Below are 19,931 nucleotides of genomic sequence, written 5' to 3' on the forward strand. Positions count from 1 at the left end.
TTCTCTCTCTCTCTCTCTCTAAAAAATAAATATATATATATATATATATATATATATATATATATAAAACAACCAATTTTTAAAAACCTCATACATCTGATTACATCAAACCCAAAAATTTCCTTTTAACAATGGACACCACAAAGTTAACCATTAGAACATGGAAAAGGAGGATAGATTATGATGTCTGAAACTGAAAAAGTAGGTTTTTCTTGCATATCTACAAATTAATGTGAAAGACAGTGATCCCAAGAAAAAATTATGGAAGAGAAAACCTAACAGTTGACCAGCATATTGAGAGATTTTCAGAAACATTAGTAATTAACACAGATTAAAGCGAAATACCACTGAACATCTATTAGGTTCCAAAAATGAGAAAGCTCAGTGATGCCAACCTTGTTTATGGCAGCACTGTTTAAAATGGTGGAAAAAAAACCACACAACCAAAGGCCCCCAAATATTCATCCACAGTGGAAAAGACACATAAATCGTGCGAATTACTACTGTGCTAAATTCATTGGGATCCTACCCAGCCGTGAAGATAAATAAAATACAATATGTAACAACATATGAATGAATGAATAAATGAATGAATCAATGAATTCAGAATCCGTATGTAGGATTCTCAGGATTTTAACGTTAAGTGTAAAAGCGCTTATAGAGAAATAGACTCAGTATGACTTCATTTGTATAAAGTTTAAAACCATCTAAAAGTAAATAACATCTAATTATAGATTCAAATATATATAGTAAATGAAAAAGAAAAGCAAGATTGGCTAACTAGATTGGCTATTATTTCTGAGGAAGGTCACTTCAGAATTCTAGAAGATGAAAGAAAAAAATAAATAAAACCACATCATCATCAATTATTTATTAAAGATCATGAATACAAATTGGTTAGCCAAGGGAAACACAGATAGCAGAACTTTGTATCAAATGAATGGTCCCAGCAGTGGGTATATAAGAACCTCAAAGAAGAAACTGTTGACTTCGTGAGAAAATCTTCCCCATGGAGAAAACACAGGAAGGGCTTAAGATGGATCTTTGAAAGAAAGGTTTAGAAAACAAAAGCCGAGAGACACAGAGGAGGTCAAGAGCATTCCTGAGCACAGAGGCAGAATGCTGATGTGATACCTTTGCACAGGGTAGTAACAGGAGAGATTGCAAGGGGCAAATTGTGACAGGTGAGGGAATTGGGGAAGGCACAGAAAAGATGGGGCCCACGACATGCTTTAGCAAGACGGATCGGACAGAGGCATGTAGGGTAACAGTGAGGACACCATTGCGACAGCCCGGGACTGGGGTGATCAGGGCTGAGACCAGCGGAAGAGGAGCTGAATGATTTTAAAAGCACTTATCACGTTTGATGGGTAAAGCTGTAGTTTGGGAAACATTAAGAGGCTTTTATAATTACCCAGCCACCTGCGTCAGAGGCTCAGGCCCCAGAATGCCCACACCACAGAGAAGGGTTAGCACAGCGAAGGATGCAGACGAGGGCCTATCGGCCCAGCCTGCCAGCACCTTGGTTTCTTTCTGGCTGCTCCAGACAGCAGAAAACACAGCCCCCTCCTATCAGCTCTGAGTCCACACTGGGGGCCGAGATAAGAAACCTGAGGATCAGTCACCTTCCTTCCAGTCAGCCTAGCCAGCCACCGAGAGATTGCCTGCAGACATTTTATTCTCTTTTATCTACTGCCACCTAGCGTACACATGAAATCAATTACGTATGAAAAATACAATCTGGTTTTACCATCTGAAATTGGAACTGTTAAAAAAATCTAAATCCCATGGAAATAGCCTCTCTCGTGGGGAAATCCTTGAGCTGCTTTCTACAAGTTGGAGAACTCCTGCTGGAGCTAACAAGTTGCTGACACATACATTAAAATGGAGCAGGACGTTCTTTAAGTAAAGCCTTACAGTCTTCTCAAAAAGAGAATATGTGGAGGGGCTGGTTCTGTGCTAGCTAATCTCCAGGAATATTAACAGTACGTTCTAGCTCTCCATCCTTATTAAAGGAAAGGACCCTGTAATAACTGCTCACCTTGAAATGGAGTGGGCTGCCTTTTGAGGGCTGAGTGTTCCATCACTGAACAAGGACACGTCACGGAGGGGTTCGTGCATAAAGAAACCCTCACACGCACCACCCACTCTGGGGCTCTGTGAGGAGCACTAGGACTGCTACTAACAAATTCTGAAGGGCAAGGAATACGCACGCCTGTCTTGTTCTTTGTTGCACCCTCTAAAGCTAGTACAATGTCCAGCACATAGATACTCATTCTCTATTAACAGAATAAAATTTAATTTTGATTATTTTGAAGCATTCCATCAAAATGGTTAAAAGCACAAAACAGAACCAGTGCACCTGGGTTGAAATGCTAGTATGGCCACTTCCTGACTTTAAGCTTTAACTTACATGTGCCTCGATTTCTCAAGGAATAAAAATCGCACTTTGTAGCTTTTTAAGGAAGATTTAATGACAATTTTTAGAAGCCAATTAGAATAGCTTTGTATGTATTCAATATTATTATTATTACTACTAATATTATTATTATGTAATCTCTGAAGAACATTTATGGAGGCCCAAAACAATATAAGTATATGCCATGGCTAGAAATAAAATATACAATTTGCAGAGAAGTGGTCATTTTTTACCTGAAATTATGTTTTCAACCTTCAGAGAAGATTAAAATAAAAACCCAGTCTCAGACTTGAAGACTTAAATTGATCCATTCTCAGGAGTGCCTGAATGGTTCAGTTGGTTAAGTGGCTGACTTTTGGCTCAGGTCATGATCTCACAGTTCATGAGTTCGAGCCCCGCATCAGGCTCTGTTTAGACAGCTCAGAGCCTGGAACCTGCTTCAGATGCTGTGTCTCTCCCTCTGCCCCTCCCCGACTTGCACAAGTGCACGCGTGCGCACACACACACACACACACACACTCTCTCTCTCTCTCTCTTTCTCTCTCGCTCTACATAAACATTAAAAAAATGTTTTTAATTGATCAATTTTCAACAATGAATCATGGGAAGACTATCACAAAATACTATTATATAGATGTTTGGTTAACTTAAAGGATTTTTCCTACCTGTTAAATATCACACAGAATTTCCTGTGCAATTTATAGATCAAATTCATCTCAAATGGCCATTATAAAATTAAAAGCCACCAGAACAATTATTTTATTGATAATTTTTTTTTAGCTAACTAACCATACTCCCCTCCAGTAATATTCTGTAATTCTCCTAGCATAACTATTTTGATGCCTGTTGCCCTTAGGATAGATTTATTGTCTTCCCATTAACATATGCAAAAGTCTAGGGTACTGCACATACACTGCCTGGGGGCAGAACTGTGTGATTCGGCTCATACCAGTTTGAAGAAGATAAAGCCAGCACGAATTAATGACGTGCCATAGCACAGAGTGGTCAGAGTTAAGTTACCTAGTTTTCAAATTTGGCTTCTTTCCCACCAAAATGAGAAAAAAAGCTGTCCTCATGTTTTTATTTAAGATGGGAGTACGTAGGGGGTGCCTGTCTGGCTCAGTCCATATAGCATGCAACTCTTGACTTCAGGTTGTAGGTTCAAGCCCTACAGTGGGTTTAGAAATTACTTAAAAATAAAATTTAAAAATATGTATTGAAAAAAAGAAGATGGTGTGCCTAGGCCAGGAGTGCTACAAAGGATGTGCAGTTAGGTTACTGGAAAGGACACAGGAGGGGTCTGTTTCACATAGCTAAAGCTAGGATTGCGTGTTTCATGCCTTCTTTCATGCGGCCTTCTCTCATTTATTCTAAAAGTAATCTGTGATCACCCTCTCTATCCATGGAAAGATTAGCAGTTTCCATATTTAGTCAGCTGGTCCCCAAGGTCTAAGACTGCAGGACGCCCCACCTTCTAACAAGTGAGGCACACAGAGCTGGCAAATAGGGGCTTTTGCAAAAGGCTGCACGATTTCACCCAGGAGACTGAGGTTATGCCATTCAAATGAACCTCACAGAAGACACATAAAAAACATAAATCATGGGAATACTATGATGCTTCAGACTCAGAAATGGGATCCTCACGGTTACTGTAGAAAGAGCAAGTTAGGAAAATTAATTAGATCACTTAGGAGCCATTTTTTCCACATCTCTTTATCCTGTTAATCATGAATCTTTACCTCAAAAAAAGAGAAAAGTTTTCTAATTTTCAAATATTTCCAAAGTAGCGTATAGTTCCAAATAGTTCCAAAGTAACCTGCCTAAACCTTTGAAAAGAAATGAACCCCAAATTTAGTAGTTCAAAGTAAAACTTACTAATCATGAATAGACACAATACAACGTCTATTACGATTCAAACTCTTCCATTCAAGGTGATATTTTTAAACTAACAGTCTTTTGGTTCTATGAGGGATCCCCAGACATTAACTTGGAGCCTTCAAAAAAATTTGATATTTAACATTTGTTTGTAATATTAAAGATGTCCTCTGTCCAGAACACTTTACACCTTTGCTTTATCGTAAGAGCTTTTTAAGGGAAAAAAACAAAAAGCAAACAGTTGGTTGTTCACAGGCAGCGTCCTATCACTTCTGTGGCATTCCACGTCACATGAAATGAAGATGTTTTACAGATAAACATTCATACCACGTACTTAATTTATGCAACGTGAGTGCTTACAGGTAATTGAAACTGGGTACACGGAGGCTGACACTCTTTAGGACACAAACAATTCAGTCACAGTGCTCACTTTTCTGTTTAGTATAAATGAACTCTAATTCCAGGATGAAAAGATGGTTTTGAATAGATTTTTCAAGTGTGCATGTGAAAAGCATGGTTGAGAGTGGCTCTGCATGGCCCGGGTCACCCTGACCTCGCCAAACAAAGGAACCCCGCCACCGCTACTGCTTTCTGGCTGCTGCGTCAGAGCAGCGCTTCTCAGACAACTTGTTGACATTTTAGAGAAAGTCCAGAACTCTTAAGTGGGCCGGGGCTGGCGGGAAACCACAGGGAAAATGGCTTGGCTCTCTAAGGTGGGGGTGGCGTGGTGTCACGGAGAGATCGCTGAATGGGGAGCCCGGGTCCCCATTCCTCAGCCGGCAGCTCTACCCGCGCCACCCTGGGAAGGTGGCTGAGTGGATGACAGGGCAGCGGCAGCACAGAGGACCAAGCCCGGCCAAGCCCCAGACATGCCAGAATAAAACACACCATGAGTCAACAAAACCAGCTGGGGGTAAAACAAGAAAAGAGAACTTAACCTAAAATATGTCTCCCAAACATTTTAGGTGAATATATGCGATCACAGGGAATCGACAACTACATCTATCACGGCAGACGCTGAAAACAAAATGTGACGAACCACAAATTATATTACATTACTTCTTTCAAACAAGTAAAAAAATGATGATAGAGTAATAATGATGATATAATAATGGCACAAAGAGGTACTACATACTTTGTTTAGAAGAACTGGAAAGATGGCCAGAAGGTAGAAAGGACAAAAATTATAGCAAAAAAACTGAAAATAAACACCAGCAAGAAAAAATGACGACAGAAATCCCCACATGTGGTTAAACAAAATCTAGAAAAGAATCCAAAAAAGTTAACTTTTAAAGACTGAGGGTACCAAAACCCAAGAATCAAAGAGCTGACTGGGGTGGAAATGCAGGGACCTTCCGTGGAAGGGAGTACGGGACCACCATGTAAACAGTGCTGGTGACTGAACTGTCACTCAGGAGTACATGTTAAGAACTCAAAACTGCTACTCGAAAAGCAAAGCAAGGCTCTGTCAATGATGAAAAACCAATTCAGATAAATAGGTAATAATGATTTCTAATATCAGTTCTTGGAAGAGAAAGGGGCTTACGAATAATCATGCAAAATGGAAAGAAACACACTAATACCAGCCAAGTATCCAGAAAAGATGAATTTTGTCTTTTGAAAAGAGTAGAACATTTAAATCTATAGGACCTGAGGGAACTTGTGAAGCAAAACCTACAGCTACATAGATAATTAAATATTTCAAAATATATGCAGGCAAATAGTAAAATGGTCTCAACTATCAGGTTTAATGCCTACATCTCTTCTTACTGTCCACGAGATTTTTTTCTTTTTGCCATTAAAAGGCTTCACGATACCTATTTCAATGACTGTTATAAACATTCTTGCCCTTCAGCCCTGTTCTTACGACAGCCGTTACATACTCTTCCTAAACACACAGGAATACAAAGTTAAGTCAGGCTTCAGGGTCACCGGCCTTACGTTTGATTTCTCATTTCCTACTATTATTGACACAATTTTTAAGCTTTATTTCTAGGCTTTCAAGAAGCAAATACGAGAGGCTTCAGCAGTATTACACGCCATCACCATTTATAGTGTTATTGTATCAGTCAACATAATTGTTTCTCAAAGTGATGTTTTAAGGCCTAACGTTTTACAGAATGAAGTCTAGTTGACCCATAGCCCCAAAATGTACACTTACAAACAGTAGAACAAATATGGGCAAAGTACTCACTTCAACAGTCTCAATTTTTCCTTCATGGGGATGTGGTGTTCTTGGGTATATATCAACAAGATGTGGTGATGAATCAAAATGTAATCTTTTGAGATTTCTTTTAATAATGTCTTTACAATTCAAGCCATCAAAATTAGTCCTCCATAATAAGACCTTTAAAAAATTAGTATGTTGGCAGTTATCCACTTGCATGTAAAAGCACCAAACTGATTTTTATTTTTACAAAAATCAATATACATAATTGTCCCTTATAATAGGAGAGCTAGATGTATATTTCAACAATGCTATTTTTTTTCAATATTATTTGTCAAGTGTGGAAGGGAAAGATTTAGCACTTGGAATTGCCCTCATGCCCAATTTGAAATTCATACTAAGAAACAACTTACTACTTTAAATTCCCTTTTATTTTTTCAAAGTTCAAAATCATGCTTTTGGCTTGATAGTCCACCTTATTCAATAAATCTGCCTATGTATGACTTTGGGTCATACATAGGCAAAAATGCAAATTTGCTACATTAATTTATATTTACCATCCTCTGAGGAGCTTAACATTTGAAGAACAAGATGTAGAGATAAAAGATGAGGCAGAGTTCAAGTGGAAGTGCCACACCAGTATTGGGAATTCAGTGAGTTACACATATAGTTGTGTCCAGATGAGCTGCTGTTTGAGTTCCAGAAAGTACCAGAACTGGCACTATTTCAGCCGGGAGACAGCAGACTTCCTGGCATTAAGTTAAAATATAAACTCATTGATAATCCTCTTAACATATACAAAAGAGCTGATTGTAAAAACCTTAGCTGAGGTCTTGGATTCCTTTTCCCTAACCAAATCAGAGAAGGAGCTGAAAGATTTACAAACCTGTGCATCTGCACCTCCGGAGCTAAATAGGTCTCCACCTTTTGAAAATGAAACAGTAAAGACAGGTCCCTAAAAAAATAAAGGGAGATTTTTTTTTTTTTTTAAGCACTTGGTATTGTTTTCTTATGTCCAGGAAGACTATTCATTTTTCATCCTATTCTATATAGACTATTTATGCAATAAGTCTGATAGAACATATCCAGTTGTTGGCAACTAATGTAGGCAGAGTAAAGATTTCAAAGCACCAACCCGATTATATTTGAACACATATAAATGATACTTGATTTACAAAGCAATACTAATAAAAATATGCAATACACGTTTTTCCCTTTAAAGAAAAGCTTGTACATGTGTAAGTTAACAAGAATGTCTCTGTGGTTAAGTCTCCAACTCTTGATTTCAGCTCAGGTCCTGATCTCATGGTTTGTGAGTTTGAGCCCCACACCGGGCTCTGTGCAGACAGCACAGGGCCTGCTTGGGAGAATCCCTGCCTGTCTCTCTGTCTGTGTCTCTCTCTCTTTTAAAAAATAAATAAATAAAAATTAAAAAAAAAAAAAAAAAGACTTTCTGGCTTTGGACTCTTTACTCAGAATAACAAATCACTGGCAGAAACCGAATGACAAGTCTGTAGGGAAGACGAACAAAGCCCCTTCCTGACCACAACAGGCTTCACTGAGTTCTCTCTTCACATGGGCGATAGTGAGTCACTGAAAGTTTTGCCAGCAGGACACAGACAGGAGGAGAGCTGTGACTGTTGAACACTGAGGTCACGATTGTGAGAATGATGAATTGGACTGAGAATGAATGGTTGGAGCCAGTCAAGAAATTACTGCAATTACCTAGGTGAGAGGTAGTGAGAACCTGAAATTAAGCCAGGACTCTGGAGTTGGACAAGTCACAAGATGTCCAAGGACATTAAAAACAAACAGAGGATACTAATGCTTTTTCTATATAAGAAAAATTTGGGGAAACCATCTTGCATTTTTCAAGTAGATCATCACACAGACTTAGGTTATTATAGCCTCATAAATATCTTTAGACTGAAAAATTCCATCATGTGTAGTGTTTTCCTCCTAAAATATTTTGCTTATCTTTTTTTCTATTATTCTGTACTTCTTCCATGGATATTTTGATCCTTGACCACTTCTATTGGTTGTTTCTTCAATCTAAATCCATGGATACACATATATCTGAGCTGGTTAGTGTCTATTTCGGATTTGCTCTAACACAGCTGCAGGACAAATGATAAAGCAAAGCAGGAAGCCAGGCAGGATACATGAAGGCAGAAAGAAGTCCTTCTCCCCTAGACCACAAAGCCTATTCTATTTCTGGAGATAAACAGCTTATAATTGGTTAAAAGGAAGTACCTAGGACATCTTTAAAAAAAAAAAAGAGAGAATGCAGGATGCATTCTAAAAAAACTTAGAGAAGTTTGTATATTTACCCAGAAAGGAGGAATACTTTATACACTTAAGTAGAGTTTTTATTTAGTGCATTATATGCTGGTGAGTGTGTGTGTGTGCGCACGCGCGTGTATCACTGAACAGGCTCAATAAATAGCAAGCCTCTTCCCCACAGGATTCTAAATCAGTTGAAAAATAAGACACAGGAATATCATCTTCCTTACTGGTAAGGGCTTTAAAGAGAAAATGTGGCTCTTTGTGGGTAAATGGGCTTTCTAGAACTGAATCCCAGTATGAGTCAGATTTGAGTACCCAGTCATAGGCAAGACCGGACAAGGGCAGGCCTGCCCACAAGAAATAGCAGAGAAAAACATTGAAGTCAGACTCCCAAGAGTAGAAGGCACTGGGCTCTACTCATGGAATTTCTCCTTCTAAACTCACCAGTGAGATTAGTGACGAGGAGGGAGAGGGTGTGAGAGGCTCAGTGTCAGAGCTGTGGAACAGCCTCCACATGAGGGGAAAGACCAGAGTAAGGAAAAGGCTTATCCACCGCCATTTGACCAGTCAAACCTATGCTACATACTGAGGAAGACAGCAGTGGGGGATTAATTTCACAGCCATTGAAAGACACACTGATTTTGACAAGAATTACAATAAATAATATTTCTAAGAGTTGCTTCCAGTGGATAAAAACCAAGTCCTGAAAGCAAACATTTTTTGTGATACCAACAACGTGTGCCACACTTGGAAAGATAATAAAGACATATAAAATGGATCAACACTTTAAAATATACATAATTTAAAAAGCACAAATCTTAGTGTCAAATACCGTATGTCCTTGAAGTGTGTATATAAGTCTTCCTTCTAAGAGATCCAGAATCTTAAGTGTGCCATCTGAAGACGCAGTGATGAGATAGTTACCCGAAGGATGGAATGACACACAATTAACTCCACCGCTGTGAACTGATTTATAGAAAACAAAAGCAAAACATTCAGAGAACAACTGTCAGTTCTAAAGATGTTCTCTTGCCCTATTAGCAATATTAGGCTGGAAACAACAATCAATCAGAGACAATGTCTCCACAACACCAAAATTCCATGTAGCTCACTAAAACAAGTAAGTAGTTTGCCATCATACAGCTTAAAGTTCCAGCTAATGAGACAGAATAGCTTTAAAAGTGAAAGTGTGACATGGAAAGATGATCTCGTTAACCATGTAACTCTAAACTCTTCAGATACATTACCCATATAACGTAGCCAACAATTGATCACCACCAGCTCACATAAGATATACAACCTAGCCTTAAATCAAATTTCATAGCCAATTAGTGGCTTGAGGCTCAGGAATGAAGAGTATGGAAGTACATTTGTAGGAGCCCATGGTCTTGCCAGCTTGTCCGAGAATTCATGTCTGGACACCATCCTTCCAACAGGAGGCAGTACGACACAGCCATCAGAAGGCTGTTCTTCTGAGTACTTTGTAAACAGAAGGCCCCAAGCTAGTTCCATCAATTATTTTAGCACGTTACTTACCCTCCTTAACCCTTAATTTCCTTATCTTTAAAATGGGGACAATAATAATAATACTCCTGAGGGCTGTTGTAAGGATTTAACACAGTATCTGCCACATGGTAAGTATTATACTTATTTTAAAAGGAAAATGTGGATTTAATAGAAATCCAAGAAATCAATGCATTTCTCTTCTAGCTTCAATGCACAGCCACGGCAGGATGTTGTTTTCTACCAATTATAACACCTATTTGTGCCCCTAGAACTCCTTCTGACTCAGAATTCAGAGTCCAATTCTACCCCCGACCTCTCACGTAATGCAGACAACCAACGTGTGAACAGCTTTCAGTAACTTCTTCTTTAACCGCCCCGGCATCATTTTTAAGGTCCCTCCACCTCTCTCTCCACTCTGACATCCACGCCAGCTTCTCAGACCACGCTGTTGATGCAACTAATTGTCCTCTAGTCAAATCAAAGGCAGCCCATGACCCTGAGAGAGCCACACCCCACTGAGAAGCATAGGCTGTGGGTTGAAGAGTTTCCTGGAGTAGGCCAGGCAGCACCTGGACTCTGTTGTCATGGAAACTGTTACCTTGATAATGCTGGAGCAATTTGTTTACTCTTATATCCCAGATTTTCACGGTATGATCAGAACCTGCTGAAGCTATGCATGTACCAGTAGGGTTAAAAGCCACAAAATTTGCAAACCTAGAAGGAAAGAATAAGATAGTGTAATATTTTGATTTCTTCACCTTTATTTCCTTATTTGAACTTAATAATTAAATGCCTCTTTAGCAAACTAACCCATATAACCACATAAATGCCCAAAGAGAATGGACTTACCCTACAGAATCTGAGAAGTTATTAACACACTGCTTATTTGTGGTATCCCAAATTTTAATAGTTTTATCTTCACTACATGATACAATCAGCCTTCCATCAGGTGAAAATCTGGAAAGCACAAGAAGATTATCTTTGTGAAAGGCTCCTGACAATCACCCCCACCCCCTATACACACACACACACACACACACACACACTCCCACACACACATGTCAGGCTGTACATATATTAAATACCAGAGACCACTGCTAGCACACCATGCAGCAAAGTCATATCCTACAACCATCTTTCCAACTAAAAATAAGCATAACAAATTATAAGCACAATGACAGACCGTTAAAAAAAAATCAAAATATACTATATAGACCAGCCAATTTTCTTTTTTCCTTTTCTTACTTTAGTTAAATGATTTAGTTTTATAGCACTTGTTCTAGGTCTTTGATTCAACTTTGCTCTCCTCCTAAGCCAAGTACCTTGTTGTTGTTGTTTTTGTAAGTATTCTTTTTTCAAAAAATATTTATTTTTGAGAGAGAGAGAGAGAGAGAGAGAGAGTGAGTGAGTGGGGGAGGGGCAGGGAGAGAGAAGGAGACACAGAAGCTGAAGCAGGCTCCAGGCTCTGAGTCAGCATAGAGCCCGATGAGAAGCTCGAACCCGAGATCACGACCTGAGTCAAAGTCACACGCTCAACCAACTGAGCCACCCAGGTGGCCCATAAGTATTTTTCGTCTCTTTCTTCTATTTTTGTCATTTTCTGGTCTTATCCATGTGACCTAAGAGAGCCTTTACTACTCATCCCACTAACCCTGTACTGAAGCTCTTCAGAAGAAACAGATTGGCATGTTGAGAATTAAAATTAAATGATACTACCAACAAAAGCATCAACTCCCCAAGCCTGTAGTTTCCTGGACCTTGGGAGGCCCTAAATCTCCAGTGGATAGCTCATTTATACAGAACTGAAGGTCCTGATTCATGGACACACCTATCATCCACATGTCCCATTAAAAACAAATGAGTGCATTCTCAGACATTTCCTCTACTGTTTTTATGCACTCTCTTCCTTTAAGAATCTTTCCAAAGTTCGTTCTTTTTCCCCTAAGTGGTAGGAGAAAAACAGAAGAGTAGAAGACCAAGAAAAAAAAAACTGAAAATTTTTAGACCATTGGGAAACTATGAATAGTTTTTTATTATTAATATTTTAGTAATAACAACAAAAAATGACAGACTTAGGTCATAGACCAATTATGTTTCATTTTTATTTGTACTTTCCCTCTATGCCCAGATTACTATAAAGGTCATCAGTTAAGGGTGTGGATTATAATTGAAGGGGGTGTTTCGTGTTCTCTCACTCCTCTCCTCCCTCTCTGTTCTTAAGGCTAACCTAAAAATAATTCTTCCTGATAGAAACTTTGAATCTGTCATTTATGGATTTACCATATAAAAAAAGGGACATAGGAACATAACTAAGTCCTTTGTGAAATAATCTTTTAAATTCAGGCAAGTAACCTTGCAAGAAAATGTCTTCTGAGCTGGGTAGTTCAGTTTGATTTTATAATAACATAGTATGTTATTAATCTTTTCCTCCAGAAAATATGTGAGAAAGATTAACATATGAAGGACAGTATTATAGAGAGGCTTCAAGTAGATGAAGCGTATGTTATACAGACCGGGGAAGAAAAACCTGCTCAGTATCCTCATGAAAATATAATAATACATAGTAATGCAACTAATACACAGAATCAAACTGTTTCTTTTTTTTTTTAATTTTTTTTAAAGTTTTATTTATTTTTGAGACAGGGAGAGACAGAGCATGAACAGGGGAGGGTCAGAGAGAGGGAGACACAGAATCTGAAACAGGCTCCAGGCTCTGAGCTGTCAGTACAGAGCCCCGACGAACACACGGACCATGAGATCATGACCTGAGCCGAAGTCGGACGCTTAACCGACTGAGCCACCCAGGCGCCCCTCATTGATGTTTCTTAATGTTATCTTTTTTTAATGTTTATTTATTTTGAGAGAGAAAGAGAGTGAGAGCATTAGTGGGGGGAGGGGGAGAGAGAAGGAGAGAGAGAGAAAATCCCAAGCAGTCTCTGCACTGTCAGCACAAAGCCCAACATGGGGCTTGATCCCACGAACTGTGAGATCGTGACCTGAGCTGAAATCGAGAGTCAGACATTTAACCCCCTGAGTCACACAGGTGCCCCAACAAGTTATCTTTTAGAAATCACTTAATGTGAGTATTTTAAATAAGTATTTCTAAGAGATTACTTGATCCTTACATTTTAAGAAAGGCATGATAAAAGAAATGTTTAATATAAAGATGAAGTGATCAAATTAAAAACAAAGTATAAAAATACTCAACTTCGACATTATCGGCCAAATACCACCACCTCCATTATCATCATTATCCTGCCTACATTTATCGAGCACACATGTCCGAGAGTGGTTCTTAACACATTACCTATAACAACTTGTTTAATCCTCAAAATAATCCTACTCAACAGGTGCTACTGGTAGCCTCATTTCACAGGTGAATAAACCAAGGCACATAAAGGGATCGGTAAACTGCCAGAGTCACACAGCAGGAAGATTTGAACCAGGCAGTCTGGTTCCACAGCCAAACCTCTCAGTCACTCTGCTTAAGTCCCTGACAGAAAGGCAACTTTCTTCAACTGGCTAAATTATTTACAGCACGGAAGTTCAGTGTGGCTTCTGGGTAACCACAGAAAGTTCTAAAGTGGAGGGAAACCATGAGGCAGGGCTCTTAGGAGGCCAGGTGACTGGGCTCTACCTGACAGGCTAACCACTAGACTATCCTTTAATAAAAACCAGCCTCTGCTGCCATACATTGTCAGTGTCCTTGGGGAGTTTATGGGGGAACATATTCATTCATTCAAATATTTTATACCTCCAAAACCAGGCACTGGGCCCTGTCCTGGGTAACTGGAATACAGTGGTGAATGAGACTGGTAAGATCCCTGCCTTCATGACGTTTGCACTATAGGAAGGGCACACAGCAGCATTTTAGATAGTGCTAAGAAAATTGTTTGAAACAAAAAGGTGCCAATTTGTCAACAGAAGTTCCACGAAAGCAACAGGATTTTAAAGAAACTTGTGAATAAAGAAAAGGGGGTATCTTGGCCGGCTAGAAATTCATCCTGAGCAGGAAGGGCTATAGCCCCGGAGAACTTCTAGGTACTAAAGAAATGAAGGGGATGCAAAAGTCAGATAAGTGGAGGGAAAGGAGGGGAAGAACCTGTGAGGGGTAGGGTGGGGGGTGTTCTACCCCAGCTCAACATGACCAAAGGGGGACCCGAGATTAAGGCTGTCCCCCTCCTCCGGACACCACATTATAATGCCTGCATATGTTCTCTATATACGTGTTTTGTTTTGTTTTGTTTTGTTTTGTTTTGTTTTGTTTTGTTTTGTGGGGGGGTTGCCTTGGGAAGGGTTATAAGTGAGGCTGGTGGTTTGTATCTTCTCTTCTCTCCTTTTATTTTAAATTAGATACATCAAAAATAGGTCGGCACCAATAAAAGAGGCTTCTCTTTGCCCTGACTTCGGTCAGTAAAGGACAGTCCTTTCCTTTGTCAGGGCTTAAGCAACATCTAACTGGGTTATCAATTTTAAGAGTGTTAAGAGGATATAAAATTTCTACTGAGACATCACCAGATTTCTAACTCTCTAATTCAGCACCACTCGACTACCTTTTAAAACTTCCAGAAAGTGTGTCATAGAGACAGACATTATATTAGTCAATAGTGACTGGCAGATGAGCAGACAGGAACTGTCTGTAAGGCATCTGGGAAGTGAATTGAACCACTGTTCAATCTCTTAAATATACTGGTACTTATTTGAGAGAATCAGGGAACTACTGAACTTCTTTCTAGAAAAACTGGTTCACAGGTCATTGAGAATAGCCCAGTGGCATAACAGGAGTTCTTTAACTTGGAATCTATGGAGTTCCTGCAACTGTATGTAAAATTGTATTACCATATGCACAGCCATAGAGCTATTCACATATTAGAGAGCCAAAGGGGTCCATGAACCATGAGAAGTTTCAAAGTGCTTTCATAAGAAACCAAAAACTTCCTTTGGAAATCTCTTATCATTGGAATAAATGTTCTATAAAAAAAAACATTTCCAGCCCTCGGGCTTCTGACACCAAACAGAGTAGGCACTGTTCCATGTCTACTGAGAAATACATAATTAGTAATTGGACTTTGAAGCCAGCAGCTATTCAATAGGAGGGGGAAGCAGTAAAAAGTAGTGGAAATAGACTGCCCAGTCAGTACACGGTCCTGAATTCTAGGGCCAATTCTGCAACTGTCCGGCTATGTAACCCTGTGAAATTCAAAACCACACTGGCCACTGTTTTCTATTTGTATAATGAGGGTGTTTGGACAGCATTCAGAACTAAACTTTCATAGACTCATTAAAAAAATATATTGGCAGTCTCAGAGTTTGCTTTGGTGGGATTCTGTGTTTACACACTGAAGGTGAAGTTCAAGGCAATAAGCAAAACATTTATACTTTTTTAAGTGTTGGTCAGCATCAGAAGAGAACCCATCTGTTAATTGCAGTAACAGGATTCATTCCTACAGCTGCTGAGAGACAGAAAGCAGATGAAAGAGATATAAAAAGATTTAAGTATGCCATGAAACATGTTAATTATTTGTTGGGTCATTTACCATTTATATGCCCAGACTTCTCTCCTGGGATCTCCACCCATAAGTGTAACTGCCTACTGGGCGTCTCCTCTTGGATATCCTGCAGGCACCTCCAACTCTGAGCTTGTCCAAATCTGAACTCATCGTCTTCCTCCCTAAACTGTCCTTCTCCAGTGTTCCGTTTCTCAGCAAATAGTCCCTCAGGCCAGAAGCCTAGGAGTCATGCTTTGTGCCTCTTCCTCCTCTACACCTCCACACTCCACACATCAGTTCCTGTCTCTTCAAACCACAGTGGGAACCAATGTCTTCTATCCTCCGCAAGCAACAAAAGTGATCTTTAAACATTGAATCCCATTTCTCTGATTAAAACCCTTTGATGATTTTGCATTTCCCTTGGTGAAAAGCCTAGCATCCTTACCACTGCTTACCAGGTTCTTGGGGTCTGCCCTCCAGTCCCTTTATCACCCTACTCTTCCTGGCACACACCCCTCTTCTCTCAGGTCCTTGCTCCTGCCTCGGGCATTTCCTCATGTGCTGTTCCCTGCGCCTCAAATGCTGCCCCCTACTCTTTATCTAGTTTAAAATACATAAGAAGATTTTACTCATCCTGCAAGTCTCTGCTCAGTGTCACTTCCTCAGGAAGGCTTCCAGACTGCCACCCCCTGACCCCCAGTAGGTTAGTTCCTCAGCATGTGGTCTTAGAGTAGCTCCGGTTCATACTTAGGTCATCCTTGCAATCAAGCATTCTGTTTACTTCCCCAACACATGTAAGCTCCAAGAAGACAGAAACCATGTCTGTCTTGTTCACTGTTGCATCCCCAGACACCGTGCATGGCACGGAGTAGGTCCCTAGGAAACATTTAAGACAGTTAAAAAATTTGTTTAAGATATTTGGGTCTAAATGTTAGAGCCAATGAAAGCTGCTGTTTAAAAGCTACAGTTTGTTACACAGCATGAATATACCTAATGACATCTAACTGTATGTTTTAAAATGGTTAAAATGGTAAGGTCGATTATATACATACATACACACATACATATATGTATTATATGTATATATCTCTTGCCACTACAAAGAAAAATCTCTGCAATTCAGATGGTCAAAGATCACTTGTAACACTACAACAACTGAAAATTAAAGGTAGACTTTTCCCCTAAAAATTAATCCTGGAAGAGCAATAATGTTGGACAAGTTGGCTCAATAGCCTCTACTTATTTTTGATTGAGGACACTATAAAAAAGCACATATTATCCAAGAATATACATTATTTTAAAAAATACAGGGCTATAATAATTTTACCTATTAGAAAATTTCTTTGCCACTAAAAAAAGATAACATATATATAATGATCAATGTTTTCTTCATTAGTCATTAAAGAAAAATTTAATGGTAAAAAAAGGAAAGTACAGTAAGTAAAAAAACAGTCCATAGTGCCATCACTCAAAATCACACTTAACCATTGTACGTATGACAGGTACTTTATCTTTTATATTATAATCTAGAGTTCTGAATTTTGCTCCCCACCCCAACATGAACATTTTCATGTCATTACTTGCATATACTCTCCTTTTAATGGCTACATAATAGTATAAATTTTTTGAAATAGTTTTCTTCATTTGGAAAATCGGTTCTTTCCAATATCTCACCATTATAAATTATACTGAAAGCAATACCTCTGAATTCAAAGCTTTTTCTTTTGCATACAAAAGGGTATTTAGAATACATTTCCAGTTGTGAAGTCACTGCACCAAAGACATCTGATATAGTTTGCAAATTGATTTCTAAAAAGACTATATTAATTTATATTTTAAAAGCATGAATATATTTTCCAATAGACAGCATATCTTAAAAATATTTCTGTGAATTAAAATGTATCATCATAAACGACACTACTCCAAAGAACATAGCTAGTTATTCATCACCTCCTACACGAATAGGCACCATCTCTATGCCACAGAGAATAGGTCGAGGCTCCAAGAACAAACTTATGGTAAGTACTAAGCACAGACAGACACAGAATTTTAATTACTTAAGTCCACGGTGTATGTTTAAAATTCAAATACTAAAGAGAAAAACAATTGCTCTGCTAACCCTCTACATACATTTCAATACACTGCTCATATATCAGGAGGAAGAGTAGTATCACTTGAACAATTTTTAATGTTTAGTTGTTTAATTCATCTACAAATTTGGTAAATGTATGGTATGCAATAGAAATCCCACTTATATTTTTCCAAACAGAAATCCAGTTGTTTTAACTTTATATTAAACAGTCCATCCAGTTCCCCATTGATTGGAAATATCATCTATCATAAAACATACATGGGTATGCTTCTAGTCTTTCTATGACCTTTTTTTCCTAATATTATACAATTATCACCATATTTTAATTTCTATAATTTTATTTTATTTAAGTTTATTTATTTATTTATTTTGAGAGAGAGAGGGAGAGAGAAAGAGCGCATGCATGTGCACAAGGAGGCGGGGCGGGCAGAGAGAGGGAGCGACAGTATCCCAAACAGACTCCACACTGCCAACACAGAGCCCAATACAGGGTTCGAACTCACAAACCAGGAGATCATGACTTGAGCCAAGATCAAGAGTCAGATGCCCAACCGACTGAGTCACTCAGGCACCCCTAATTTCTATAATTTTATACTGTGGTCTGACAGCTGGTTGGACAAGTTTCTTCTTATTCTCTTTCTTGTCATTTTTTTTTGTTGGCTATTCTTACACGTTTAACTCACCCATGTGAATTCCGAAATTGGCTTGGTAGGCTCCAATAAATTCCTTTGACAGAAGTTTTAGACAGAGGGATTAATGGTTATCAGACTTATTCTCCTACGATAAACAATCATACAACTGGGCAAAATATATGAAGCAACTGTTTTTAGGCACCGGAGAAGAGACAGCACACGGTTGTGAATCGTGAGAGGCAGATAACGCATACGAGGTGAACACCAAACCTATCCCAGATTTCTACCCGGGAGTATTTTCCAAACCATGGCACAAAGACATAGAGCCCAAGGAGACAGCAGCAGTCCAACTGAGCAGAGGAAACAAAAATCAGAATGCAGAACTGGGCTAAAGGGCTGGAAGTTTGAAGACAGGGTGTGAGAGAGGAGCTATGAAGAGCAGAAACCAAAAAAAATCTGCCTCTGAGGCCCCTTGAGTTTGGTCAAAAACAAAGCTGCTAATGCTCTGGGCAAAAAGGCTTGGCAGAGAACAACCACTGGAGACTATGAGCTGAACAAAGATGCCAGAGGTTACATAGAACTGAGAGATGTTCAAGTTCTGGGCAGATTTTGCGGAATGCTTCAGACATTTGGTGGCAGCCCCAGAAAGGCCACTAGTACTATAGCCCAAGTGTCAAGGCTACTCTAAAACAGTCTAAATCCAAACCTCAAGAGAATCTAGTTGAGCCATCAAAGAGTTAAGTGCTTACCAGAACAAAACTCAACACTTTTTAGAGATGATAGAGTACTTTATGTTCTCAAACACTTAGCAATATTTGGGCACACAATTTTATTTTATTATTATTTTTTTAATATGAAATTTAGTGTCAAATTGGTTTCCATACAAGACCCAGTGTTCCTCCCAAAAAGTGGGCGCACAATTTTTAAAAAATCACATGATATACAAAAAGCAGAGAATCTTGACCTAGATAGGACATAGATGTTAGAATTAGCAGACAAGAACTTTAAACAATTATTATAAATATGTTTAGGATTTAAAGGAAATGATGGACATAATGAAGAAACAAATGGGGAATCTCATCAGAGAAATGGGTAAGCTTACAGTAGATTAGACATTGCTGGAACAGAAACACCAGGGAAGTTGAAGATAGGCCAATAGAAACTATACAAACTGAAGCGCAAAGAGAAAAAAAATTTGAGAAAATAAGCAAAGCCTCAAAAAACTATGGGATGATATCAAGATTCAACATATGTGAATTTGGAATCCCAGAAAAAGATGAGAAAGAAATGAGGGCAGAAAGATATATGAAGAATAAACAAAAATTTACCAAATGTGATAAAAATATCAACCCTTATATCCACATAGCTCCATAAACCATGAGAAAAATATACAAAACCATAGGTAGGCTCATTACAGTCAGATTGCTATAAAAAAAAAAAAAAGGTGCATTACATATAGGAGAAT

At 38.8% G+C, this 19,931-nt stretch overlaps 1 protein-coding gene across 5 annotated transcripts in view; it reads right to left on the bottom strand.

Annotated features, from left to right (window-relative positions):
• The window catches only part of POC1B (POC1 centriolar protein B), a 95,112-nt gene that overhangs the window by 39,961 nt on the left and 35,220 nt on the right, over positions 1-19,931 (bottom strand). For all 5 annotated transcript variants that reach the window (XR_006204986.1, XM_042947333.1, XM_042947332.1 and 2 more), the window contains 5 exons: positions 11,103-11,210; positions 10,852-10,967; positions 9,580-9,713; positions 7,348-7,416; positions 6,489-6,641 (listed from right to left, as the gene is read on the bottom strand). Coding sequence is in view for 4 of the 5 variants with exons in the window: in XM_042947333.1 (XP_042803267.1) it covers positions 6,489-6,641; positions 7,348-7,416; positions 9,580-9,713; positions 10,852-10,967; positions 11,103-11,210 (580 nt within the window). In the remaining variant the exon portion in view is untranslated. The remainder of the gene's footprint in view (positions 1-6,488; positions 6,642-7,347; positions 7,417-9,579; positions 9,714-10,851; positions 10,968-11,102; positions 11,211-19,931) is intronic.

Source organism: Panthera leo, chromosome B4 (genome assembly GCF_018350215.1).
Source record: "Panthera leo isolate Ple1 chromosome B4, P.leo_Ple1_pat1.1, whole genome shotgun sequence".
Classification (NCBI taxonomy): Eukaryota; Metazoa; Chordata; class Mammalia; order Carnivora; family Felidae; genus Panthera; species Panthera leo.